At 43.4% G+C, this 27,836-nt stretch overlaps 1 protein-coding gene across 3 annotated transcripts; it reads left to right on the top strand.

The window, feature by feature from the left end:
* The first annotated feature begins 795 nt into the window (after positions 1 to 795).
* On the top strand, positions 796 to 27,836 carry LEMD1 (LEM domain containing 1). 3 transcript variants are annotated; one of them, XM_069945764.1, is made up of 8 exons: positions 796 to 1,053; positions 10,316 to 10,436; positions 12,643 to 12,753; positions 14,184 to 14,278; positions 17,250 to 17,330; positions 20,086 to 20,178; positions 21,435 to 21,496; positions 26,628 to 27,836. In XM_069945764.1, the coding sequence occupies exons 1-8, from the start codon at positions 853 to 855 to the stop codon at positions 26,893 to 26,895; spliced, it is 1,032 nt and encodes a 343-aa protein (XP_069801865.1). In that variant the 5' UTR covers positions 796 to 852; the 3' UTR covers positions 26,896 to 27,836. The 3 variants fall into 3 exon arrangements, with proteins under 3 accessions (XP_069801865.1, XP_069801866.1, XP_069801868.1); XM_069945765.1 differs by lacking the exon at positions 20,086 to 20,178 and having other exon boundaries at positions 799 to 1,053; XM_069945767.1 differs by lacking the exons at positions 17,250 to 17,330; positions 20,086 to 20,178 and having other exon boundaries at positions 806 to 1,053.

Below are 27,836 nucleotides of genomic sequence, written 5' to 3'. Positions count from 1 at the left end.
CCTTGCCAAAGCTGTCACGTCGTCTTACAGACATATTCATATTGCAAGCAAGGGGTTATCCAGTGTTAGGCTGGGTTCACACTACGTTTTTCCAATCCAAATTTTTTATGTTAAAAAAACGGATGTGTGCATCCATTTTGATCCTTTTTTTCCATTGAATACCATTATAAAAAAAAGATCAAAACTGATCCGTTTTTTTAACGTACACAAACGTAGTCAACCTCCTTTTTGTGTCCCTTTAAAAAACTGATCCGTTTTTTTTTATAATGGAATTCAATGGAAAAACGGATGCACACACGCATCAGTTTTTTTCTAATAACGGATTGCAATAACGCAGTGTGAACCCAGCCTTGGAAAAAAACACGGCCACTTTCTTCCAGAGACAGCACCACTCTTGTCCCCAGTTTGGATGCAGGTTTTGCAACTCTGTTCCATTGAAGTGAATGGAGATAATTACAAACTGCACCTGACCTGAAGACAGTGGTCCTGTCTTTGGAAGGAAGTAGTGTTCGAATGTTTGGGATAACCCCTCTAAGCCTATACAATGTGGGTAGTGTGAACTAATGTCAAATGTTGAAATATCAAGTGTTTGAAGTTGGCGTTTCTTCTGATCACTACACAAACTTGAACGTCTCTTCCAAGACACTAAGGTTTGGGGACCCCTATTCTTAAAATAATGTTCAAAACTGGAGCTGGGCTCTTATATGCAGATACAGTGGAGGCCCCCACCCCGTCCCTCACTAAGCACTAATGTTTCCTTAAATAAAGTAGGGTTGCACATGGCCGGTGTAGATTACACGTGTAGCAGCTGTCTGACACTTCTCTGTACGTTCATTCTGGCCACTGGCAGCCATGCCAACCCTCACAGGCACTCCATCTCACTACTCCAAAGACCAATTGAAAAACCTGTTAATTTCACATAATGTCCCCCTGCCTCCGGGCGATCAGAGGAAAGCCGTCTACCTGCAGCTCTACCTCAAGCATATCCTTCCCAAGGATAAAGAAGCTGCCGACTTCTCCAGCGATGATGAGGACGTGCTGTCTGAGAATGATGTAAGTGTTGTCTGTGGTGGTGGGATATAACGGCATGATGGTCCACCACTATATATGTGTGTGTGTATGTCTCTATCTATCTATCGCTTTTTTGCACTGACCAATATACTGGGCCCTTGCATGTTATACTATATGGTTACATATGTACAAAGATCTGTCTTGTGGTTAAATACAGTGCCAGATATATTAGGGTACTGTCACCATATATACTTTTTAAGAGAGCAGTATGGAACGTGTATTGTACAGTGTCCAGACTTATGTAGTTCAGAAAGTGTCCGCACGTGCCATCCTAGGGGAGAATAACTCTGTATATGGAGCCTGACCACATGTCAGTCAGGCTGCGCAGGGGAAACCAGTGGGTACTGCCTAAGTGACTCTTCATCCAGTGCCACAGCTAGCAGCATTTCAGCATAGGACATGGCTTCTTCGAGGGAGCTCGGCTCTGTGTTCCTTTTAACTGTGAAACTATCTTTAAATGTGGAACAATGATACTTTGTTCAGGGACTTTGTTGGATAAAGCCACAGCCAGACATTCCCCTTGAAGTAGCCAAAACATTGTATTGGACTATGTGCACATCTATTGTGCAGGTTCTGCTAGGAGACTCTGCCACAGATTGTCGAAAATGAAAGAAAAATAGCATTGCATTTAGTGCTTTTATTTGGTTCATTGCCAGACTCCATCCTGGTAACCTGCGACCCCGTTAGTGCCCGGCACCTCGTATATCCCTTAAGTACCAGACCCTGCTCTCCTCGCTGTTCTACTCCTATAACACAGCATAGTTACAGATTTCCATCCTTATTGAAGTTACCCAATGCAGATGTGAATGGGGCCTAACATAGGAGCTGTTTATGAAAATGGCCGCCTACAAAATGACCTCATGAGGTACTTGTGCAGAGAGGGGCAGGGGACTCCACATACAGAAGAGACCCTCCGCGTGTGCAGAACATTTACAGTTATGTGCTAGATAATAAAAACTGCTTTCGAAAAGGACCTAGGGGTATTGGTGGACAGCAACCTCATCTATAGTGATCAGTGCCAGGCAGCAGCTGCCAAGGCTAATAAAATAATGGGATGCATCAAAAGAGGCCGAGATGCTAAAGCTGAGAACGTAGTTATGCCTCACTGGTCAGACCACACATGGTATATACTGTGTACAGTACCAGGCAACTGTATATAGAAAAAACACAGCTGAACTACAGCGGGTGCAGTGGAGAGCAACAAAGGTCATTAAGGGAATGGGTGGGTTACTGTACCAGGACAGGTTATCACGCTTGGGGTTATTTACGCTAGAAAAAAGAAGTCTTAGGGGCGATCTGATCACAATGTACAAATATATGTATGGACAGTACAGAGATCTTTGTGGTGGTCTTTTTACTCCTAGGTCTGTAACCATGACAAGGGGGCATCCTCTACGTCTAGAGGAAAGATTTCACCATCAGCATCGACGCGGGTTCTTTACTGTACGAGCAGTGAGACTATGGAACTCTCTGCCACACAATGCTGTCATGGCTGATTCATTATATAAGTTCAAGAGAGGCCTGGATGCTTTTCTTGAAAAATATATTATAAGTTATGGACGCTAGATTACATGTGATAGGACGCTGATCCAAGGATTATTGTCATTGGAGTCAGGAAGGAGTTTTATCCCTGTGATGGGGCAATTGTCATCTGCCTTGTAGGGGTTTTTTTGCCTTCTCCTGGATCAGCACAGTAGGGTTTCCCTAGGTTGAACTTGATGGACTCTTGTCTTTTTCCAACCTCATTTACTGTGTTACCATGTTTCTCTGAAAATAAGTCAGGTCTTGTCTTATTTTTTCTCCCCCTGGAAAAAAGGCATGTTTTTTTACCAAGCCTAAGAAAAGGTTGGGGTACCACGAAGCAGCTGTGGTGTTTAGGATAGACTGGACTCACAAAAGCTTATCTAACCAGTTGGTGACAGTAGAGTCAACATTGGCCCTGGGTGACCTTACCACCTCGCCATGGTTGCTTCAGCCTGATAGAGTCCATATGTAGTGGCCATTCTTAGTGAAACATACCTTTTTGCATTTGGGATAAATGGGTCCAACAGTTTAAAATCTTTGTGCCCAGGAGTGGTGACCGCGTCTACACCATGCCCACCGGCCTTACAATCTTTGCAAAACTCACATCCTGAAACAGTTCTTTCCTGGTTTGGGTATTTGCAATGACAGTTCTTTCTCCATTCTTCCTCCATGTGTGTGTCCCTACGCCTTCCCTTGACTGATTTTGATAAATGGATCTTTGAGCCGGGGAGGGGGGCCATGGACACTATCGAGACTATTCTTTACTGCTCTCCTTGAGCAAATCTGAAAGAGCCCCTTACCTCACCCTATGGGAGAGAGACTTGGGGTCTTCCTTCTCTGAGGAAGATGTCATGGAAATATGCACTTATGGATTGTCTATGGCCTCTTATTCGAAAGAAAGAAAGAAAACTACAAGATCATCTTGAGGTGGTACCGGTGTCCTTATTCATACGATGTACCCAGAGTCTACAGATAGGTGCTAAAGATGCAACCAGGAGGAAGCTACATTACTACACATTTGGTGGGGTTGCTCCTGCATTAGGCCCTTTCAGGATGGAGTCCTGATAGTATGATACAATCTCGGGGAAACACATTGCCAATACACCTCGCATTACTCTTCTTTCTCTTACCGGGTACCCTGGCAAATCAAGTGTGTGTTGCGAAACTTTTTAGCTGCTGCACAATTTGTTATACCTCACCATTGGAGGTCTGTGAATACGCCCTCTTTGGTGGAATGGTTCACTGCTTTGTCAGAGATTCGGCGTGGTGAGGAACTGGTAGCGGAGGCACATGGTCAGAGGCTTTCAAGAAAGTTTGGACAGCATGGACTCTCCATAGCGAAGCTCCTGACTTCCCTGACACATTACGCTGAGGTTGACTGTGGACACAGGTACACCCCGTAGATAAGCTATCTCAGCCTTCTAATCTTTTTCTGATTATTCTTTTCTTCTCCCCCCTATTCCTTCATTTTTTTTTTTTTGGTTTTGTTTAATAAAACTTTAGCTACAAAGTGGGTAAGTGACTCTAGCTTTCATGTTGACAACCTGGTGAGGACCATGTGATGGCCTGTCACTAGCATGTTGTTGTTCTCCGATGCTCTTGTTCTATATCGCCATGTATCTGGACTATATTACGTATCATCAACATTGTGGTGGCATTTTGTCGGGATATTTACCTATCCACTTATTTGTTCATATGCTTTGTATTTATTTTTTTTTTTGCTTTGTATTAATCTTAACCCTTTGAGGACCAGGCCCAAAATGACCCAGTGGACCGCGCAAATTTTGATCTTAGTGTTTCCGTTTTTCCCTCCTCCCCTTCTAAGAGCTCTAGCACTCTCAGTTTTCTATCTACAAGCCATGTAATGGCTTATTTGTTACAGGAATAGTTGTACTATGTAATGGCGTCTTTCATTTTACCATAACATGTATGATGGAATCCCAAATATATTATTTATGAAGATATAAATTGGTGAAATCGCAAAAAAGAATGCAATATGGTAACGTTTGGGGGGTTCCTGTGTCTACGTAATGCACTATATGGTAAAAGCGACATGATACCATTACTCTATAGGTCAGCCCGAACACAACCATATGCAGGTTTACGCAAATTCTCTAATGTTATATATTTTTTTTAAATGAAATCCTTTTTTTTGGTAATTAATTATAAATAAAATGGGCCTATTGTGACGCTTTTAACGGTTTTATTTTTTCACCTACGGGGCTGTATGGGGTGTCATTTTTTCCGCCATGATCTCTAGTTTTTATTAATACCATATTTGTGAAGATCGGACGTTTTGATCACTTTTTATTAATTTTTTTATATATATAATGTAACATAAAATCGGTAATCCGCGCACTTTTTTCCCTCTTTTCGTGTACGCCGTTTACCGTTCGCAATGACGCTTGTTATATTTTAATCGGACAATTACGCACGCTACGGTATATTATATGTTTATCTATTTATTTATTTTTATGTTTTATTTATATAATGGGAAAGGGGGGTGATTTAAACTTTTATTGGGGGAGGGGTTTTGGGGTAGTGTGTTAGTGTTTTTAACTTTTTTTTTTTTTACACATTTGAAGTCCCTTTGGGGGACTTTTACATAGTTTAGTTTGATTTCTACACTGATGATTGCTATGCCATAGGCACAGCATTGATCAGTGTTATCGGCGATCTGCTCATTGAGCCTGCCTGTGCAGGCTCAGTGCAGCAGATCGCCGATCGGACCGCACGGAGGCAGGTGAGAGACCTCCGGCAGTCCGTTTTACCGATCGGGACCCCCGCAGTCACACTGCGGGGGTCCCGATCGGTAAGTGACAGGGGACTCCCCCTGTCACTTACACTTAAACGCCGCGGTCGCGCCGTGATCGCGGCGTTTAAGGAGTTAATGACACGCGGCAGCGCGATCGCTGCAGCGTGTCATTGCCGGTGAGGTCCCGGCTGCTGATTGCAGCCGGCCCCCACCTGCTATGAAGCGCGCTCCGCTCCGGAGCACACTTCATAGCGGGAGAAACACCCAGGGCGTACAGTTACGCCCTAGGTCGTCTGGGGACAGACTTCCATGGCGTAACTATACGCCCTGGGTCGTCTAGGGGTTAAAGTTAATAAAATTTGAGAGTAAACATAAATGGATGTATTTGCAAAAACATTTAACTTGTGGAGCCCTACAAGTATAATTGTTAGTTTCGATGGGAATATCCCTTTAAGGAAAAACTGTAACACAAAAGGAGTTTTTGTAACTTTATTGGTGCCTGCTCGCTCAACACAAAATCCACGGCGTTCCTTTTCTCAGTGTAAAATATAACATCTATTTTCAGACAAATATTAATACAAATGTCACAATTCCCGCGAGGGTAGACCGCCTTTTGACTGACTCATTAAATTTGGCGTTAGACTTGCGAGCGATTCCTAGGGCTGACAGGCGGGGGCAGGAGGTCACAGTGCAGAGGGCTGTCGCTAGGCAACAAAACCCTTTGTGGGGAAATGTTGACAGATTTTCAAAACTACAAGAAGACGGGTGTCGAGATCCGCCGAGCGCTCCGTACAAATTACCTGTTTACCATTTAGCCAGTGAGCCTAGTGCTTAACACACCAGGGAAACTTCACACAGTATCGGAAAGAGGGGAAACGGGTAAAATAAGAGTTTGTAATTTATCCATTTCCAGTCTGGATAAATGTGCGGGTGTATTAGGATAACCTAGTGTACTCTATCCTCTCTATATCATAGTTGTGCATGTTCATGTCACATACATGAAAACCAGGATCTGTGAATGTTTTTCTGTCCTCCCGTGATGTACTTTGATAGATACCAATTGAAATGCTTAAAAAAAATTTTTTCTTGTTTAGGTTGGGTTCACATTGTATTTTTTGTTTCCACTTAATGTGTTCAGCAAGCACTTAAATGCTTGTTTTTCAAGTAAAAATGCCATTGAAATCAATGGGAGACTTGAGCATTTAAAGGGAATCAATCACTAGGAAAACGTGCCCCCAGCTTTCTTCTTTATCAGCGTAACTTATGTGGCCCCAAAATGTACTTTGTGAATCCCCATCGTTGTATGTAAGTCTGACCTATGTAGGCATCAGCCACAGTGGCTAAGTAGTCGCGGGTGGTAAATATCCCATGTAATTGCACCTCCCTGGGAGCGTCGGCGCTCATGGACGGCCCCTCTGTGACTTTACTGGCTCCTATGTGCTCCAAGCGAGGTGTGATTATACAGGATTAGGGATGGTCCGAACCTGACGAGGTTCGGGTTCGTACGAACCCGGACTCTCGGCAATGATTCCCGCTGTCTTAAAGCTCCGTGCAGAGGATGGATATAGCGGGAGGACCACCTGGAAAACCGGGATACAGCCACAGCCATAGGCTGTATGCCAGTTTTCCAGGCGGTCTTCCGCTGTATCCACCCTCTGCACAAAGCTTTAAGACAGCGGGAATCATTGCCGGGAGTCCGGGTTCGTACGAACCCAAACCTCGGCAGGTTCGGACCATCCCTATACAGGATGTTTCCCGCCAGCGGGGCCTGCTTTGCTGAGGACTGCCGCTGCTGGGATTGATTTCAAGTGATTGGTTCCCTTCAACCAGGTGCCCCTGATCAGCTGAGTGGAGGGTGCCTGGTTAACCTATTACATTTTTTGTTCAAATTTTTGTATATTTCAGCCCTTGAAGGGATGCTTATTTGAAACATACAAAAAATTTGAGTGAAAAATGTAACCGGTTTCTGATTTTCTGATAAATTTGTCAGGCACGTCAGGTTTGTTTTACTAAATGTAAGAACCCCCTAAGCTACAATAAGGCATTGCTTTCAAGTTCCATCTCTATGTTCTGTAAAAGAAAGATCCCATAAAATGGGGAATGTATTTCTCTATGCCACATACAAGGCACAATGTTTCGAGTAAAATTCAATTGTGCAACCTGAGTTTTTCACCTGTAAATCATTGCACCTAATTTTTTTTAACAATATTTTATTGACAACTTAATATACATACAACACATTATACACAGTTTAAGCATCAGTTATCGACCCAATCAGAAGGCAGTCTTATAGAATAACAAGGCGGTTATGTAGCTGAACACATATCACCAAATGAGAAGAGTCCAATGTATAATTCATGTATAAGGAATTCAATGTCCCATAACCATTTTCTTGTCTGCTTCTCTGTCACATTAGAGTTGTCCGTAATATACAGAGCATTATAGCCTACCTGTTGTGTTTGTATTTGTAAAGAAAACTGGTTGTGATCCCAAGTGGTATTGCGATATACTCATTTTATATTGCTAAAATTAAAATTAAATTATGGCCACTAGGTGTCTCCCTTTCTTTTTAAACTGTGCCCTGTGCTCCTTGGTCTTTTCTCTGTTTAAAAAGAGACCGAACACAGGAAGTCCCCGTCCTTTTTGTGCGGTCAGCCAAGGAGAGACACCTGTCCATCATGCAGGTTGTAGATCAACTAAGAGCAATTAACATAGGATAATTATATTAACCCCTTGCCTCCGCAGCCTGTTTTGGCCTTAATGACCAGGGCCTATTTTTCAAATCTGACCTGTCTCTCTTAATGTAGTTATAACTCTGCGGTGCTTTTAACCATCACGGTTATTTTGAGATTGTTTTTTCGTGACATATTCCTCTTATGTTTGTGGTATACTTTGGTTGATACACTCAGTAGTTTTTTTTAAACACAACATTTGCGCAAAAATTAGAAAAATTTACAATCCTTTATATTCAAAATTCTCTTCTCCTAAGAAAGTCATGTCACATGAACTAATTATTACTACAACATCTACAACATGTCTACTTTATGGTGACGTCATTTGGTAAATGTCCTTTTACTTGTTAGGATGTTAGAGGGCTTCGAAATTTTGCAGCAATTTTTCACATTTTCAGGAAAATTTCAAATTCAGATTTTTTTTTTTAGGGACCAGTTCAGTTCTGAAGTGGATTTGTTGGGCCTGAATGTTAGTTACCCCCATAAATCCCTCCACTGTAAAAACTGCACCCCTCAAAGTATTCAAAGTAGCATTTCAGAAGTGTATTAACCCTTTAGGTACTTCACAGAAATTTAAGCAAGTTGGAGGGTAAATTTAAAAATTTCATTTTTTTTGGCAGATATTCCATTTTAATCCATTTTTTCCCTCTTACACAGCAAATACTAACTGAGAAATGGAACTTAGTATTTATTCTGCTTATTATTGTGTTTCTAGAAATCCCCCATATGTGGCCGCAGTGCGCCACCTGACTCTATTGTTTCCATCGGTGCCATTCTGAGGGCCATGTGACACCCTGATCAATTTTTAGTAAATTTTTTTATAAGGTGGTACGAATAAAAAAACACAATTTAGCAGCTGTTTTTCACCATTATTTTGTACGTAGTTTACTATACGTCATATATGACATGTTATCGTTATTCGTCAGGTCAGTACAGTTACAGGGATATCCATTTTATATGGCTTTTGTTAGTTTATGGCATTTATACTATAAATACTGTTTGTGTCTAGCATATTGTAAGAGCAGAAATATTTGTATTTTTTCGCCAATGGAGTTATGTGAGGGATTTTTTTTTTTTTTTTGCAGCATAAGCTGACGTTTGTAGTGGTACACCTTTTGGGTACATGTGACGTTTTGATAGCTTTTTTCTTTATTTTTTAGGGGGCGGGATTAACAAAAAATTGTCATTTTGGTTAGTTTTTTCTTTATTTTTTTAATGCCGTTCATTGGGTGGTATAATTAATGTAGCAGGTAAATAGACTGGGATCGGGGGAGGGGGGGCCGGAGCACACGAGGAGAAGCGGGCCGGAGCACACGAGGAGAAGCGGATCGGGGGAGGGGGGCCGGAGCACACGGGGAGAAGCAGCATGGGGTCGGAGAGAGGCGGGGGGAGAATGAAAGCAGTGGCGGCAGGAGGAGGCAATGTCCGTAGCCGCCTCCTGCCGCCCGATCAGCTGAGGAAGAGACAGAGGCATCAGATCTCCCCATAGACGCCACGGTCGCAACGACCGCGGCGTCTATTGGGTTAACTGCCCGGGGGGAGCACGGCTCCCCTCTGGGCAGTGGCAGCAGGAGGGGGCTGTGTGAGACAGCCTCCGCCTGCTGCCCGATCTCAGATACGGACAGCGGGGGAAGGCAGAAAAGGCATGACGTCCAGGGACGTCATGTTGCAGAATGGCACTGCTTTTCATGACGTCCCTGGACGTCATATTGGGGAAAGGGGGTTAAGTTTTCCTAATTCTCTTATCAGCTCTGCAGCTTACCAGGAGACAATGCTCTTCATTATGTAATAATTCAGTCAGTATAATGTCACTTTGCGGTTACAGAGGTTTCGGTACTGTGTGGCAGGAGAGCTGACCATACAATGCAAGCACCCATAGGGTTCTCTGCTACTGAACGTGTACATGCAGCAGCTGCTGTACAAATACGCAGTGAAGGGAGACACCTAGTGGTCATATGTATAACATTAATTTAAACACAAAGTGTAAAATTTAGACTGGTGCAAACTGCTCACATCAACCAATCACAGCTCAGCTTTCATTTTCCCTGAGCTGAAAGCTGAGCTGTGATTGGTTGCTGAGGGCAGTGTCCTCTACACATGGGAGAGTGAGAAGAGAAATGTATATGTAGCAGGTGTATATCGCTGTGTGTATTAGAGCATTACCCCAGTTCTCTATTGTGCTATTGGCTCCCACCTATTATCCAGCTAACACTGTCCTTATTTCCTTCCTTAGCTTCAGCCTGCTGAGGACCACGAGGAAGAGAGACGTGACAATATGGACTTGAAAAGCTTGAGCGACAGTGAGCTAAAGGAACAGCTGAGGAAACATGGGGTCAACCCGGGACCCATCTTACGTATGCATATCATATGTTACAGAAGTGCCATGAAGGAGTGTTACAGCATTGTACAGGAAGGCGGCCAATAAGCCATGGTTACTCAGCACCAGAAACAAATCCACCCCTGTCAGTCAGAGACATAGAGTGCAGCTCCAGTATACTCAGTGTATTACAGCATTGCTTGGAGAAGAACGTATACCTTGTGATCATATAACACATAAAAGCGTAATGCTATATAAACTGTACACTGTGTGCCTTGAAGTGGTATCGTACAATCTCATGAGAAGTGAGATTGTGTAGGCCCTTACAGAGAACAGACGTCTATCCTCTTGATGTTCCCATCTTGTAGAGAGAGTGCTTTTCTTTGCTTTTGATATTTTGAAAATTGTGCCTGATACCCAGGCAGGTGATGCTTGACCGATTCTCTCAAAACAGCCAACAATGGATTGTGTCAGATACACCACTAAAGACCTACCTTTTACACGGGCTGACTAGAAGCGCTCCCACTGCTCCTAATAGGCCTGTGTAAGGCCGCATTCACACGGTATATAGACATGGAATGCCTGTAACCAAGTCCCCCCTGCATGGGCAGCATCTGTAATTAGATGCTGGGAGCGGGGGGAACTGTATTTTGTGCCACGCTGTAATGAAGCAGCCGTGCAGCTCTGTCATTACATCGTGGCGCATGTTCATACAGTTCCCCCCGCTCCCAGCATCTTATCACAGATGCTGCTCGAGCGGGGGGACTCCCTTACAGGCATTCCATGTCCATGTGGAACACGTAACGTGTGAATGTGGCTTAAGGGTATGTGTTCACTGAGGAATTTGAAGCGGAATCCACTCTTATGCCCCTATTCCACGAGTCGTTTGGAGGTGCAAACGAGCGCTATTGCTCCTCGTTCCCCGCTCGCTGCCGCTGCTATTCAACGCGGCTGCAGCGAGCGGGTGAGTGCGGGAGGGGGCGGTGGGGAGCTGCGGGGGGGCTGCCCGGGGGATCGCTGATCGTCCGGGCAGCCCATAGGATATAGCAGCGTCTGCTGCCGATGCTCCTTTTCAACGGAGCGACGGCAGCAGATCGCTGCTATATCAGTCGCTTGTTTTTCAACATGTTGAAAAACAAGCGACTGCAACGATCAGCCGACATGAACGATGTCGGCTGATCGTTGCACTCTATTCCACGGGACGAATATCGTTCGTAGCGGCCGATATCTGCCGAATACGAACGATATTGCTCCTTTAAACGACCCGTGGAATAGGGGCTTTAGGATCTGTTCACACATACAGACTCGCTGCGTATTTATAGCTGTGAGTTTCTCGCACATAAATCCACAGCGATACTGATTGCTATCAAGCCAATGTTGTGTATTCTCGCTGCGTGTTTGGTGCGATGTTTACATGCGAGTTTTGATTTTCACATGATTTTCACAGGCAAGTTCAACACCACAAAAAACGCAGCTACTATGTGCTATGTACTATATGCAGCGAGTCTGTACGTGTGAACAGACCCTTAATTTGAAATTCCTCCCGTAAAATATGAACAGAGCAATGTCTTATTGTGTTCATTGGGATTTCCGCTCTGTTGTTCACACGGTGGAATTTTCTGCCGCGCATCTGCTTTCTGCCCGAAGAATTGACTTGTTAGTTCTATCTGCAGATTCCGCTAGAGGAATCCTATAGAAGTCCATGGGGCTTGATTTCTGCTCCTATTTTGCCAGAGCTGACTAGGCGAGGAATTTCAAGCAGAAAACTTTCCTCTTTGATCCCTTGCCTATTCCTCAGTGTGCACTTTGAAGTTCTGCCCGTCCCATAGACAATGATATTCGCTGACTAATTCCACATTGTGGACGTGTCAATTCTTTGGGGGGGACGGCAGAGTTTACTGGCAAATATCACTGAGTCTATGGGACGGGCAGAACTTTATTCAGAGGCCACGCGGCAGGATCCGCTTGAAGTTTCCACACACATTCCACAGTGTGAACATACAGTACCCTTAAAAGTGACAGCGATCAGCTGAGGAGTGGGAAACCACTTGTGATCTAGAACTGACAGCACAGATATATAGATCTTCCCATGGCTGCACGAACAATACAAGGATTGCTCAGCCCAGCCGCTCGATTTGACGTGCTCTGTAAAGGATGTCAAATCGTTACATACATGTAAAAGGACCCCAAGTCCTCATGGATTGTCTGCTTACTTGTATGTTCTTTTCTGTATTTTTGTTTAGCCACCACCAGGACCATTTATGAAAAGAAGTTACACCAATTACTTGAAGAAAAACAGGTGAAAGCCAATGGAGGTGGGCACGAGGAGCAGTATTCCGACAGTGAAGATGAAGGTTGGTGCACACAGTGCTCAGGTTATTGGCTCGGTTATGGCCCTGTGCCTGAGCTGTATATTGAGTAAAAATTCAGATCCTTGCCTAAGAGTTTAGGAAGGGATATAGCCCACCATTGGGACTAAATGTGCAGCTGATGCATGGGGCCTTAGTTGATAGCTTTAACCTGAATAATTAAAAAGTTAGTAACCACAATACAAATGGCAACATAAGAAGTAAAGGTGGCCATACACCATCTGTAAGTGATGGTCAAAAGGTCTTCTGCCCATTGGTTATCTCTTTCGTCCAGTGCCCATACACAGGAGCGTACAGCACTGCCGAGAGTTCCTGTGTTCTCTATGGGTAGGAGAGGGGTAAGCTGAAGCCAGAGAGTTGTGATTGCTGCCTATCTCTCCCAGAACAAAGGGATCAGCCAGTGTTTTTTTTTTTTTTTTTTTTTTTATCATGTCTGACCCCTATCTCCACCGACATCATTTGTTGGTGGTTGGTCGGAAGAGCCCCACACACATTGGTGGGTACGGCCAATAAGGTGTGTGGGGACCCTTTACATATTAAAAGGTTATTTTAATTACAGAAAGACTTATCGCTAAGATATGCAATTAGTTTCCAATCTGTGGCTTGGAACCAGCATTGCCTTCAGTCTCAGGATTGTGTAGGTCCCAGTAGTCAGATCCCTTGATCAGAAAGTGATTGCATATTGCAGAAATACCACCATTTTCTACAAATGAAATTATCCATTTGATAAGGGGTACTCTGGCGAAAATCTTCTTCTTTCAAATCGACTGGTGTCAGAAAGTGAAATATATAATGAAGAAACGAAACAGGAAGCGGCAACTCACCAACCAGTGTTGATTTATTCGGGGTATACGCTGTACATCAGCTGCTGTATGTCCTGCAGGAAGTGGTGTATTCTTTCCAGGCTGACACAGTGCTCTCTGCTGCCACCTCTGTCCATGTCAGGAACTGTCCAGAGCAGCAGCAAATCTCCATAGAAAACCTCTCCTGCTCTGGACAGTTCCTGACATGGACAGAGGTGGCAGCAGAGAGCACTGTGTCAGACTGGAAAGAATACACCACTTCGTGCAGGACATACAGCAGCTGAAATTTTTAACTAGAAGTAAATAACAGATCTATATAACTTTCTGAAACCAGTTGATTTGAAAGGAAAAGATTTTCACCAGAGTACCCCTTTAAGGTTGAATAGGGAAACACCAATGATGCATCCTCCACTCCGCTATCACTCTGTTCATTTGCTAATTCCCCCTCTTTTAAAATACATTCTCACAGGTCAGATGGACTATGAATCTGTGTATGGAAAATCTACAGCAGGCACCCTTATTTACAAACTGTGTAGTAGTAGTAAATATACTGAGACAACCTCCTAAAAGTTGTTTTTAGGAAATATTTATTTTTTTTCCTCTGTCTTAAAGGTTTTCAAGTGAAGAATCTGGTACTTACAGGATGTGAGCTGAATGGAGACAGGGTGCATGGAACACATGGTTTTGACAGCTACAGCCAAAATAATGTAAGTTATAGAGCGGCCTGGCTTACTGATTTGTGGAACAGCGTAAAGGCAAATACAGAAAGGTGCGCCAAGGTAAATACAGATACAGAAAGGTGCTCCACTAAACGGACTGATGATGCTGGGAGCTCCAAAACTGTTTAAATCTTTGCACTACTGTACTGAACCCGGCCTAAAATAGGAACTAAGGAAATCTATACCAGTTGTTTTCATACTGTATTTTTCTGTTACTTTTACATTTCAGGATAACTGTTTTATCCTAGTCTATAGATTAGAGCCTCGAAATAAGAATTTCCTAGTAGTAGTAATACTAGCTTACATAGTGGATGGTGTTTAGGTTTGTTAAAGGAGTATTCCGGCCATTTTAAACTTTTAATATGTTGCTTCCCTGACTGGGAACATAACAGCCATGCTATTTTTACCTCTCTGCCTTCCCCCGGGGTCGTCCTGCGGCATCTTTGGTTCTTCCGTTGAACAATCCTGCCTCCACTTTTTGAGACAGACATTCCGAGAGTCACTGGTTGCGGAGCTGTCCCGTCTCAGGCAGTGATTGGCTGAGCGGGCTGTCACTGCCAAGGCTAGTCTGTAGATTTTGTAGATTTGTAGATTTGCCGAACCGGAACGCTCAGAATTTGACTCCTATTGGCTGGAGAAGTTGGATGCAGCCCTAAGACTGCCAGGAAATCCCAGATAAGTCTAACTGTGTGCATGTTTTCCAGGGTATCTTAGGGCCGAGCTTTTAGGTTCAGAAAATATTGCCGAATCCAAACAGCTCTGCAAGTCCATTCAACACTACCAATTTGTTGTGTTCTCCGCCAGGGCAGCAGCATATGAATAGTTTAAAATGACTGGAATACCCCTTTAAATTACTTTTGCGAAGTCGACAGTTGCATATAAAATATACTTGCACCCCTCTGCACAGGGAGCTTTCTGCTCAGCAAATCGGTGAGCGCAGCAACGTTTATGCAAAAAACACCCAAGGAATTGCAGCGGAAGACTGGCACAGAGATGGTGTCGGGGGAGCAATGTTGTGTATAGTTGTTTTAGTTGACACTGCATTTTTTTTTCACTGATTAATTTTAATATACGGAAAAACATGTTTTTTTGTGTATGTCATAAAAAAGGGATTGGTTTCAGTATGTGGATTTATTCTTTTTGAAAGGGGAACGATCAGCAGTTTTATATTGCGCATGGGGCGACGAGAAGGGGGGTATGTTTTTCTTACCACCTCGTCATCGTAGCAGTGTAATCCTTGGTCCACAGCACCACTGGGCTGGCTCGCGCTCTGGGGCCGGGGCAGTGCTCCTAATGGTGCTCTGGACTGACTATTCAACTACTAACTGGACGGTAGTGGCGCAGAGGATGAAGGTAAAACACATACCTTCCTCCTTGGCGTCCCGTGTACAATAAGAGGATATCAGCAGGTTAGATTTGTCCAACCTGCTGATAGTTCCCCTTTTAAGTCAATTGGAAAATAATACATTTTTATTTTTTTTCCTCATTTTACGCTTTGTCATGGTTTGCGTATAGTAATCTGGAATCCTTTGTATAAATTTCTTTAAAGGTTTTAACAGGCAAAAATGCTCAAGATTCTCGACGGTCGTCTTTACCAAGTCGCCCAGCGACACGTCCTTCAGGCCCGTATACACATGTAATTCCAGTCCCTTACTGAGAACTTAGTCACCGGGTGACATTTCTTTCAGTGTCTTGTGTGTAGGCCTGAGTGTCGGACGCCTCCTCCACATTACTTTATATAGTTGTAGGCATTTCTGAAGACTTTCTTTTATTGCACAGCGGTGTTATTACTTGGGCTTCTGGGCACTTCTTTTTTATAGCTGTGACTAGTTAGACGGAATGGAAACTTTCTCTCTTGCTCTTTCAGATCCCTGCATGTCTTGCAGCTGAATTTAATAAGAACCTTGCAACGCTAGGAGATGATTTCAGCGTTACAAAAATGTTAAAGCAGGGAAGTATAGTTCTTTAGAAGTGGATGAGAGACCATCTATATGCTGCACTTATCTACAATAGATACTGAAAGAGTACCTTCTCAGTAATAATTCACCATCTTATGACTCATTACGTTGAAGTACTGTTTGCTGACATACAAAGAATTGATAGAATATCATACAGTAAAAGTACATAAAAGAACCAACATGTAATTGAAATGTTATATTCCAGCACTTTTATCTAGCATGAAAGTCCATGATAGTATAGATTTTTGCAAGACTAGAGCCAGACAAGCTCCTGCTGCTTAAAGAGACTGTCAGTAGGTTTAGGCTGTTCTATCTCAGGGTAGCATAAACTAGTGACAGAGAAGCTGAACAGAATGATGTATCACTTACATTGTTCTGTGCAGCTGATCCAGAGATATCGTCCTGAATAACATGGACAATAAGTCGTCCTCTCCATTATGTGCATGAGCCCAGTAGTCCTGGATATTCAAGAGAAGCAGAAAACTCCGCCTACCAGCTTCTGATTGGCAGTTATCTATTCATGCTGTGTATAGGCAGTCACCTGTCACTCAGCAGCTGGAGGGCGGGGGGAGGGGTGTGGCAAGAATCCTATTCTCCTGCATATTAGGAGAACGGCTGAACAGTATGATGTAAGTAATACACCGATCTGTTCAGCATTTCTGTCACTAGTTTATGCTGCCCTCATTTAAGATGGCATACCTTTAAGGAAATATGACAACGGCTCTGTATATTCCTTACAACATGAGATGAGTTTGACATGATCTGCTTGGTTAAAGCCAAGCTGCCTATGGTCCAACAAGAGGATTTTTGGCTTCTATATAAATTCAACATAAAATTTGTGGCAGGTTCCAGTCACCGCTAGTTGAACAGATGTGTGATCACTATGGCGGCACACAGGGGCTGACAGACCTTTCACATGGGGATGCATTATATTGATAGCAACCAGTTAGTAAGTCTCATTTCTGCAACCATGTGACTGACCTAAAACTGTATCTGAGCAGATGGAGAGAAGGTCGTCTTTGGGCCAGACAGCAGGTAACCAAAATGGACAGGAAAGCAAGAATTTGGCATCAAAAAGCCAGGTACTAACATGTCTACAGACAGACAATCAGTCTTTACTGGCAAGAAATTAATGGAGGATGTCTGGGCTTAGGGGGGTATAGACTCTTTATTTACTTTATTATGGAAAACTTGTTAGCCAGGTGCTCCCTGCTGCCACCTCTGTCCATGTCAGGAACTGTCCAGAGCAGCAGTAAATCCCCATAGAAAACCTCTCCTGCTCTGGGCAGTTCCTGACATGGACAGAGGTGGCAGCAGAGAGCACTGTGTCAGACTGGAAAAAATATTGCACATACAGCAGTTGATAAGTACTGCAAGACTGGAGATTTAACAGACAATTTTACAAATCTGTGTAACTTAGTTATTTTATAGAGTACCTGTCACTAAAAATAACTTGTCAAAAGTTATTGATCAGAGCAGGTCTCCCCGCATCTGATCAGGAGATGGCAGCTGGCACACTCTGATACTGCTCTTGTCTGTCAGTGTATTGGCATTGGAGTGAGCTACTCGGGAATGGATCATGGTGCTGATGTGCTCTGTCCCTGGCTATACCTACCAATTTATAGGGGGTATTTTCAGTGAGACCCAGTGGGATCAATAGCTTTTAAAATATGACACGTCAGGTTAATTTTAGTGACAGGTACTCTTTAAAAAAAAAAAAAAAAAAAATTCTTCTGGAGTACCCCTTTAAATCTTTTCTGTAGTTTCTCACGTATTCACTGAAAATGCACTGTTTTCGTAGGGTTATGACATGTGGCTCAGGTTTCGCTTTGTGGTTGAGCACTAAGCGGTATAGGAGGGCGAGCTATTTGTCTATGAATGTCTATGGAATTGGGAACTCGTGTGAGAGGCTCAGCAGGGAGGGCATACAATATGAACCACACAAATGTGTGAAGACTTGTTCTATAACAGCCAGGGAAATATACAAAGCTATGCATAATATCAACAAAGCATGATGGAAATGGTAGTCTGTTACCTATAAGGGCCGTTGCTGAAGCAATGTTTACTTCCACTGCGCTGAGAAGGAACACATAGGAAGGAAAGTGACACAATGGGATAAGGATACATGATTGGAATATAGGATTCGTGTCGTACTGCTGTATTGTGTAATGTCCCTTCAGCTGCCTTTCAATTTTTTTGTGCAAACTTTAAAATACCCCTTTAACCCCTTCCCGCACGAGGACGTAACGGTACGTCCTCGCGCGGGTGCGGGCGTTCAGAGCGGGGCCGCGCGGCGACCCCGCTCTGAACCGCGGGGGTCCCGGGTGCCGCTTGTAGCCCGGGACCGTAGGTATTAGCGGGCACGGTCCGATCGCCGTGCCCGCTAATACAGTAATCAGATGCAGCTGTCAAACATGACAGCTGCATCCGATTACCGGATTCAGCTTATCCCTGGTGTCTAGTGGCGGAGATCGCTCCTCCGGGACGTTGTCCCGGTGGAGCGATCTCCGTTTCTGAAGCCGGCCGGGGACCGCTCCAAGATGGCGCCGTCCCCGGCTCGGCACTCGTTTACTTCCGGCTGCAGCAGCCGAAAGCAAACGAGTGCCTATCTCATGGATCTCTGCAGCATATCTATGCTGCAGAGATCTCTATGAGAGATCAAAGCACTTATACTAGAAGTCCCCCAGGGGGGCTTCTAGTATAAGTGTAAAAGTAAAAAAAAAAGTATTGTTATAAGTAAAAATCCCCCTCCCCTAATAAAAGTCAGAATCACCCCCCTTTTCCCAGGTTATAAATAAAAGTAAATAAATAAACAAATAAATAAACATGTTTGCTATCGCCGCGTGCGTTATCGCCTGAACTATTAATTAATCACATTCCTGATCTCGCACGGTAAACTGCGTCAGCGCAAAAAAATCCCAAAGTGCAAAATTGCGCATTTTTGGTCGCATCAAATCCAGAAAAAATGTAATAAAAAGCGATCAAAAAGTCGTATATGCGCAATCAAGGTACCGATAGAAAGAACACATCATGGCGCAAAAAATGACACCTCACACAGCCCCATAGACCAAAGGATAAAAGCGCTATAAGCCTGGGAATAGAGCGATTTTAAGGGACGTATATTTGTAAACAATGGTTTGAATTTTTTACAGGCCATCAGATACAATATAAGTTATACATGTTATATATCGTTTTAATCGTAACGACTTGAGGAACATATATAACAAGTCAGTTTTACCCCAGGGCGAATGGCGTAAAAACACAGTCCCCCCAAATAAAAGAAATGCGTTTTTTTTTTCAATTTCACCACACTTTGAATTTTTTTCTGGTTTCGCAGTGTACTTTATGCAAAAATTCAGCCTGTCATTGCAAAGTACAATTAGTGACGCAAAAAATAAGGGCTCATGTGGGTCTCTAGGTGGAAAAATGCAAGTGCTATGGCCTTTTTAACACAAGGAGGAAAAAACGAAAATGCAAAAACGAAAATTAGCCTGGTCCCGAAGGGGTTAAGGTGATGGCTGGATTTTGTCAAAATGTGTGGACTATTATATATTGGGCTGTTTCCTACTTCATTTGGAAGATAGTTTTTCTTAAAATTCAGGTGATTTGTGCTATGAATGGCACTTCCTGCAATGTATGTAAGAAATTAGTTTTAATTTATATTTTTCCTACATTGTTGACAACATAACATTTTCATGTCCCAAATCCACTAAAATGAGACAGGAAAACGGATTATCATTAGACAAGACGTCAGATTATTATTACTATATAGATATAGTGGGGTTTTTTGTTTTTTATATAAAAAAAATATATCCTAACAAGCTTTGTATTTGTCAGGAAAAATTGACTTCTGACAAGAACACTATGACCTACCGATCTCCTGCTAACACACCCAAGGCCTGTGTGTTTACGAAGCAGAGCAGACTCCAGGCAACTATCCTTATTATTGCAGTGGCTGTGGGCACCCTACTACTGCACTCCTCACTGAGACTGGACGCATTGCACTATATGTTTGGTTGTTCAAGAGTAAAGATGAGCGAATTTTTATAGTATTATCAAAGCAAATTATCATTAGGCCGGTCGTTGGCTTATCAGCAAGAGGCTGCCTTTGAACTCCATGCCGCTCCCCTCCAGGTACCTGGAAAAGCTGGATCCAGTCCCGAGAAACTGGGAGACTGCACAGAGTTTAAAGGCAGCAGGCTAATAAGCCGACCGCCGAGCTAATGAAGCAATTCACTTTAATAATGTAAATTCATTCATCTCTAGTTAAGAGTAAACTACATTTTACAGTCCAGGCGACTATATTGCTTCAGCTGCACTGTCCACAGGTTAATATGACAACCAGCAGAATACAGCATCAAGCTGCCTCTCCATTCTCGGTAATAGTGTAGATTTTATATGTCGTCTCACGGGTGATTTTGCGGTTCTTGGTGGTAGATGTCACATGCTCAGGTACAACGTTGCATGTAACAGGTTCAAATTCACCTGGGTACCACAATTGAGACTTATTTTATCACTTATTAGAGATGTGTGCAATTGGAGCATGCTGGAGTCCGATCATCGGCATTATGATTACCGGTGGCTTGAGAAGTTGGATGCAGCCGAAGGGAGTCCTGGGAAAATATGGACGCATCCATTAGCCCTAGGCTGTATCCACCAGGACACCCTCGGGCTTTATCCAACTACTTCAGCCACCGGTATTCAAATGCAAAAGGATTGGACTCCAGCATGCTCCCATTGCGCTCTTCTCTTATCATGCACATCTTTTATGCCAAATTTTTTTAAAGGGGTAGTGCGGCGCTAAAATATTATTCACAGAATAACACACATTACAAAGTTATACAACTTTGTAATGTATGTTATGTCTGTGAATCGCCCCCTTCCCCGTGTCCCACCACCCCCGCCCGTGTACCCGGAAGTGTGTGGTGCATTATACATTACCTGATCCGTGTCGAGGGCCGTCCGCCATTTTGTGCCAAACGTCATATTCGGACAGACGGACGAATCCCTGCTGCTTGTGTAACTTTGTAATGTGTGGTGTTCTGTGAATAATTTTTTAGCGCCGCACTACCCCTTTAAAAAAGTGTCCTGAGTTACTTTCTTATAGGTTTGTCTGTATGTAAAATTGGATGGTCTTTGTTCTGTTCAGTCAAATAATTCATGCTCTTTATTTTGTGTATGCACAGGAGGAGGACGCCTCGCGTGATGACTTTTCTGATCTGCTCTCTCCGTCTTCCTTAGGATTGATGTAAGTCAGAAGATGGTTTGGTATTTTACAGCTCTTTACCTGATAGAGACTAGTGATGAACAAATAGTATTTAATCGAATAGTACGCTATTGTGTTCAAATACTCAAACGATAACGCAGTTAACATTTTTACAGCCAATAAACAAGCAGGGTGGAGGGACAGACACTAGGAAGTTTCAGATTCGTGTCACTTGCTGGTTGGAGCTAGAGAGGGACAGACTGTATACCAGGGAGAGATAGCTTTTAGTTGAAGTTAGGTAGGAAGGGACCCCCAAAAGCCCTTAGGGCTGAAAGTATACAAAGCAGAGATTTACAAGCTGTTAAAGTGACTGTACCACCAGGCCCAGGCAGAAGCACTGGAGGCGGCCGACCCACCCTTAGTGGGAAGAAACCCCAGCCCCTCCATGACGTGACTCCATTAGAATCAATGGAACCCTATCATAGCGGGGCTTTGGTTTCCTCCCACTAAGGGTGGGTCGGCCGCCTCCAGTGCTTCTGCCTGGGCTTGGTGGTACAGTCACTTTAAGAGAGGCAGTGTGTTCAGACTTCTACTTCTACTGTGATTGCAGGATAATACCTGGTATGTTGCTACTACTGGTACGTACGTGCGTACCGCTAAACCGAAACATACGCTTCTACTTTGATTGTAATTTTTGTGAATGTTCGGCGAACACAAACATTTTTTTTGTGTTCTGGATTCGAACCAATTATTGGGATGTTTGCTCGTCACTAGTGTTAGGTGTACAAGACAAGTAGCTAGTATGTAATGAAGGCAATGACATTGCACATATAGGTAGTGGTGGACAAAAACACTGCCACGGTCACGGGTGCTGCTTGTATCCCAGGACCGTGGCTATTAACAGGCACGGTCCGATCGTCGTGCCCGCTAATTAAGTAATCAGATGCAGCCCCTCCCATATGACGCGATCCCAGTGTCCTCATCCGGCCGAGGTCTGCTCCGTTATGGCACTTTTGGCTGCAGAAGCCGAAAGCAGCAATCGAGTGCCTATCTCATTGATCTATGCTGTATAACTATACTGCATAGATCTCAATGAGAGATCAGTGTACTTATACTAGAAGTCCCCCAGGAAAGCTTCTAGTATAAGTGTAAAAAAAAGGTGTTTTTATTAACCCTTTGAGGACCAGGCCCAAAATGACCCAGTGGACCGCGCAAATTTTGATCTTAGTGCTTTCGTTTTTCCCTCCTCCCCTTCTAAGAGCTCCAGCACTCTCAGTTTTCTATCTACATGAGCTCTAGCACTCTCAGTTTTCTATCTACAGGCCATGTAAGTGCTTGTTTTTTACAGGAATAGTTGTACTGTGTAATGGCGTCATTCATTTTACCATAACATGTATGATGGAACCCCAAATATATTATTTATGAAGATATAAATAGGTGAAATCGTAAATAAGAATGCAATATGGTAATGTTTGGGGGGTTCCTGTGTCTACGTAATGCACTATATGGTAACAGCGACATGACACTATTATTCTATAGGTCAGTCCGAACACAACCATATGCAGGTTACACAGATTCTCTAATGTTATATATGTATTTTTTTTTATGAAATCCTTTTTTTTGGCAATTAAATATTAATAAAATGGGCCTATTGTGACGCTTATAACGGTTTTATTTTTTCACCTATGGGGCTGTATGGGGTGTCATTTTTTCCGCCATGATCTCTAGTTTTTATTAAGACCATATTTGTGAAGATCGGATGTTTTGATCACTTTTTATTGATTTTTTTTTAATATATAATGTAACATAAAATTGGTAATCTGCGCACTTTTCCCCCTCTTTTCGTGTACGCCGTTTACCGGTCGCAATGACGCTTGTTATATTTTAATAGATCGGACAATTACGCACGCTACGGTATATTATATGTTTATCTATTTATTCATTTTTATATGTTTTATTTATATAATGGGAAAGGGGGGTGATTTAGACTTTTATTGGGGGAGGGGTTTTGGGGTAGTGTGTTAGTGTTTTGAACTTTTTTTTTTTTTACACTTTTGAAGTCCCTTTGGTGGACTTCTACATACACTACTTTGATTTCTACACTGATGAATGCTATGCCATAGGCATAGCATTGATCAGTGTTATCGGCGATCTGCTCATTGAGCTCATTGAATCACCCCCCTTTTCCCATGTTATAAATAAAATAAAAAAAATAAACAAACATGTTTGGTATCGCCACGTGTGTAATCGCCCAAAATATTAATTTATCCCATTCCTGATCTCACACGGTAAATGGCGTAAGCGCCAAAAATGCCAAAGTGAAAAATTGTGCATTTTTGGTTGCATCAAACCCAGAAAAATTTGTAATAAAAAGCGATCAAAAAGTTGCATATGTGCAATCAAGGTACCGATTAGAGATGAGCCAACTTCGAGCATGCTAGAGTCCATCCGAACCTGAACTTTCGGCTTTTGATTAGTGGGGGCTGCTGAACTTGGATAAAGCCCTAAGGGTCCTATTCCACGGGCCGAGGAGGGCCCGATCAACGATGTAAACGAGCGGCGATCTGCTAGATCGCTGCTCGTTTACTGGGCCTATTCCACGGCCCGAAGATCGTTGAGCGAGGGCTGCAAAGACATTGTTACCGATGTCCTTGCAGCAGCAGTAATACATTACCTGCAGGTCTTCTCTGCGCTCTCTTCATCCCAGGGTCCCGCACGCTCTATCTTCTAAGTGGCCGGTCAGCTGACAGGCCACACTCAGCCAATCACAGGCTGCGGCGGTCCCGGCCTGTGATTGGCTGAGCGCTCCGTCAGCTGACCGGCCATTCTGAAGATAGAGAGCGCGGGATCCTGGGATGAAGACAGTGCGGAGAAGCCTGGACAGGTAATGTATGATGCTGCTGTCAAATCGTTGGTCGCCCGCCGCGCACCGCTATTCAACCGTAGCGATGCGCGGTGGGGGAACGATGATTTTAGGTCTGGCCCTAAATGAACGATCAGCCGATGACACGATCATTCTCTATTCTCTCTATTTCACCGAACAATAATCGTCCGAATCGGGCCAAATGGGGCCGATCCGGCCGATTATAGTTACTGTGGAATAGGGCCCTAAGGCTGTGTGGAAATCATGGATATAGTCATTGGCTGTATTCATGTTTTCCAGACAACCTTAGAGCTTTATCCATGTTCAGCAGCCCCAGCTAATCCAATACCGAATGTTCTGGTTTGGATGGACTCGAATCCGGTTCGCTCAAAAAATGACGCCTCACACAGCCCCATAGACCAAAGGATAAAAGCGCTATAAGCCTGGGAATGGAGCGATTTTAAGGAACATATATTTGCTAACAATGATTTGAATTTTTTACAAGCCATCTCATAATATAAAAGTTATAGATGTTACATATCATTGTAATCGTAACTACTTGAGGAACATATATAACAAGTCAGTTTTACCCCAGGGCGAGCGTCGTAAAAACAAAAAATCTCCAAATAAAAAAAAATTCAGCCTGTCATTGCAAAGTACAATTAGTGGCGCAAAAAATAAGGGCTCAGGTGGGTTTTTAGGTGAAAAAATGCACATGCTATGGACTTTTAAGCACAAGGAGAAAAAAAAAAATTTGTGTGTTTTTCTACTTTAAGTGGCAGCAAAGATGAAGTCTCTTCTGTGATTCCAAGTCAGTTTTTGTCCCTAGTAGAAGAGACTCAGCCTATTTACTTAGTACCCTACAGGATACATTTTACAGGCACCCTTATTTGCTTTGGCCATTTACTGCTTTATTTAGCCTTGTTTGTCAGATTGTAAATTTTGTGTAATTTCACTCACACAAAAACTCACGATTCCAGTGTCCAGCAGCCTCTACAAAGGGAGCGGTCATTGTTGTCAGCATTCACTGTGCTAGAAGCAATCACTGCTTTCTGTAGAGGCTGCCAGACACCAGGATTATGTTGGACAACCCTTTCCCCCTGTGTACTGTGTATAAAAATATACAATACACAGGGGGGGGGCATCCTGCTCTGCATAGCAGCACTAGAGTGGAGCCAGGGTTTGGGAACTGCTGGGCTTAGATCCCTGCAGTGCCAGACACAAACTGTTGTGGCAGCAGAGGGGCTGTGTCTCCCCCTTTTTTGTTGCCAGGTACCGAAAGTAAATAAAAAATTAGGTTATATTAAAAAGTAATTTAACTTTAAGCGACTCTGTACCCACAATCTGTCCCCCCCAAACCCCTTGTACCTTTGGATAGCTGCTTTTAATCCAAGATCTCTCCTGGGGTCCGTTCGGCAGGTGATGCAGTTATTGTCATAAAAACAACTTTTAATCCGGCAGCGCTGTGTCTAACGGTCGGGGCTTACATTTGTATATGCATTAGGCTGGCACCACCTCTGTCCTTCCTCCCTACCCTCCTCATCATTAGGAATGATCCAGGAACATTTACTGCTGTTTGAGCTTTGCACAGGTGTATTAACGATCCAGCCCATGTTCATTATGCACACAGGTGGGGAATGGGAAGCAATCTGCCTGGAGCATTCCTAATGATAAGGGACAGAGAGGGTGTGCCAGCCTAATGCATATACAAATGTAAGCCCCGGCCGTTAGACACAGCGCTGTAGGATTATAAGTTGTTTTTATGACAATAACTGCATCACCTGCCGAACGGACCCCAGGGCAAATCTTGGAGTAAAAGCCGCTATCCAAAGGTACAAGGGGTTTGGGAGGGACAGATTGTGGGTACAGAGTTGCTTTAAAGCTATCTATAAAAAAAGAATTCTCTGGAGTACCCCTTTAGGGTGGGCATACACCTTCAATAACTGTTGCCAACAGTTCTCTCTTGTGCTCCCTATACACAGGGTGTGGTGTCTATAGCCCCTATTACATGGGGAGATCAGCGGGAGCAAGCGAGTGCTGGCCATTCAGGTCAGTGCTCGCTTGCTTCTCATTCCCTGCTTGCATCCAACGCTATTACATGTGCCGACAGCAAGTGGGTAAGTGCGGGGAAGCTGTGGAAGGGGCTCCTAGGACCATCTTTAGATCTTCCGGGGATCCCATAGGAGATAGCGGCGGTCTGCTGCTTCCGCTCCTATTCCACGGCTTGACAGCAGCAGATTTTTTTTTTTTTTTTTTTTTTTGTAGTTAACTCATGATTTACCATTTTCTTACAACTCTATATATCCTCAGGGCTACACGGAGGAAGCCTATAAAGGGGGCTGCTGGTCGTCCTATTCAGTTTCGATATGATGATGTTGCAACTAGAGCCAGGATGCAGGAACAGACTAAGGAGACAGTAACCGAAGGGAAACCCCAACGCCTGGTATCTGTGCGCCTTCAGATTGTCATCTTCATTATAGTGGCCTTTATTGCCCTTGTCTATATCACAATGGAGAGCAGCCCAGAAAATCCATTCAATCGTGTCCCAGCAGACCCTGCCGAATCGCAGCAGCCATAGTGTAAAAACTCAAATTAGTAGGTTACGTTCTTCCATGAAGAAGATATTGAAGCGGTCCCCAACTGTGCAATAAATACTACCGCTCAATCCGTCTAATGTTTTCCTGAGAGTTTGTGGCCTATCTTTAGCGGTGGGTTTATAGTCTGATCTGTAGGAACCCTCAATGCTCTTCCTATATATAGATTACTGAATAGAATGATTTTAGTTCCAGGAAGCCCTGACGATCCTGATACAAGCATTGCACTTAAGTCTTTGACTCGTGATAAGTGTTAGTTACTCTCAAAAACAATATAGTTTACCAGAAATATATAATATAATATTTAAAAAAAATAAAGCAAACAAAAGACGACATAAAAACACTAATGTGATGAATGTTACTAGCTTTAAAAAAAAACCCAAAACTTTTCAGTTGTATGAGAGGATGAGATCTGATGCCGCCTCTTTACTACTGTCCTCCACATTCTCTCAGCTACAAAAGCAACATTGTAGCTGCAGTCAGCAAGAGGTATAAAGGATAACTCTCACTTCACAACCGCGGCAGGATCCTCCCAAAATCCGGCAGGTGGGCGGACCTCTTCTGACACTGGTTGTGGTATAGAACTCCCGGAAGTGCCATAGACTGCATTCAGCGGCTGGTGTCAGTAGAGAGCTGCCCGTCCCACCAGATGAGAGGTAAATTTTGATGAAAAGCTAGAATTGGGGGGGGTTCTTGGCCTATTTAGAGTTGTATGGTGGTGGTATACAGCACAGCTACAGACATTTAAAAACACATATGTATATTTTACCAAGGTATTTTTGGGGATCAGTTTTTGCTGCTAACTTACTCGGATTGTTGTTGACTGTTTTTAGCCACTTGTGTGTTTCCTCCCCAGCATTTGGCTTGTCATATGGATGTTAAGTTATTTATGTCACTGTTTAAATAAAGCCTATGTTTATTTTGC

The sequence above is a fragment of the Dendropsophus ebraccatus genome, chromosome 11 (genome assembly GCF_027789765.1).
Source record: "Dendropsophus ebraccatus isolate aDenEbr1 chromosome 11, aDenEbr1.pat, whole genome shotgun sequence".
Classification (NCBI taxonomy): domain Eukaryota; kingdom Metazoa; phylum Chordata; class Amphibia; order Anura; family Hylidae; genus Dendropsophus; species Dendropsophus ebraccatus.
Note: the sequence above shows the minus strand (reverse complement) of the source record. Positions and strands in the feature narration are given on the sequence as shown.

What these genes read in the sequence shown, in the direction of transcription:
- LEMD1 (XM_069945764.1), top strand. Translation starts at nt 853, where the DNA reads ATGCCAACCCTCACAGGCACTCCATCTCACTACTCCAAAGACCAATTG. An exon ending in ACGTGCTGTCTGAGAATGAT is followed by an intron (nt 1,054 to 10,315) that starts GTAAGTGTTGTC and finishes TTCCTTCCTTAG; the next exon opens with CTTCAGCCTGCTGAGGACCA. An exon ending in TTCCGACAGTGAAGATGAAG is followed by an intron (nt 12,754 to 14,183) that starts GTTGGTGCACAC and finishes TCTGTCTTAAAG; the next exon opens with GTTTTCAAGTGAAGAATCTG.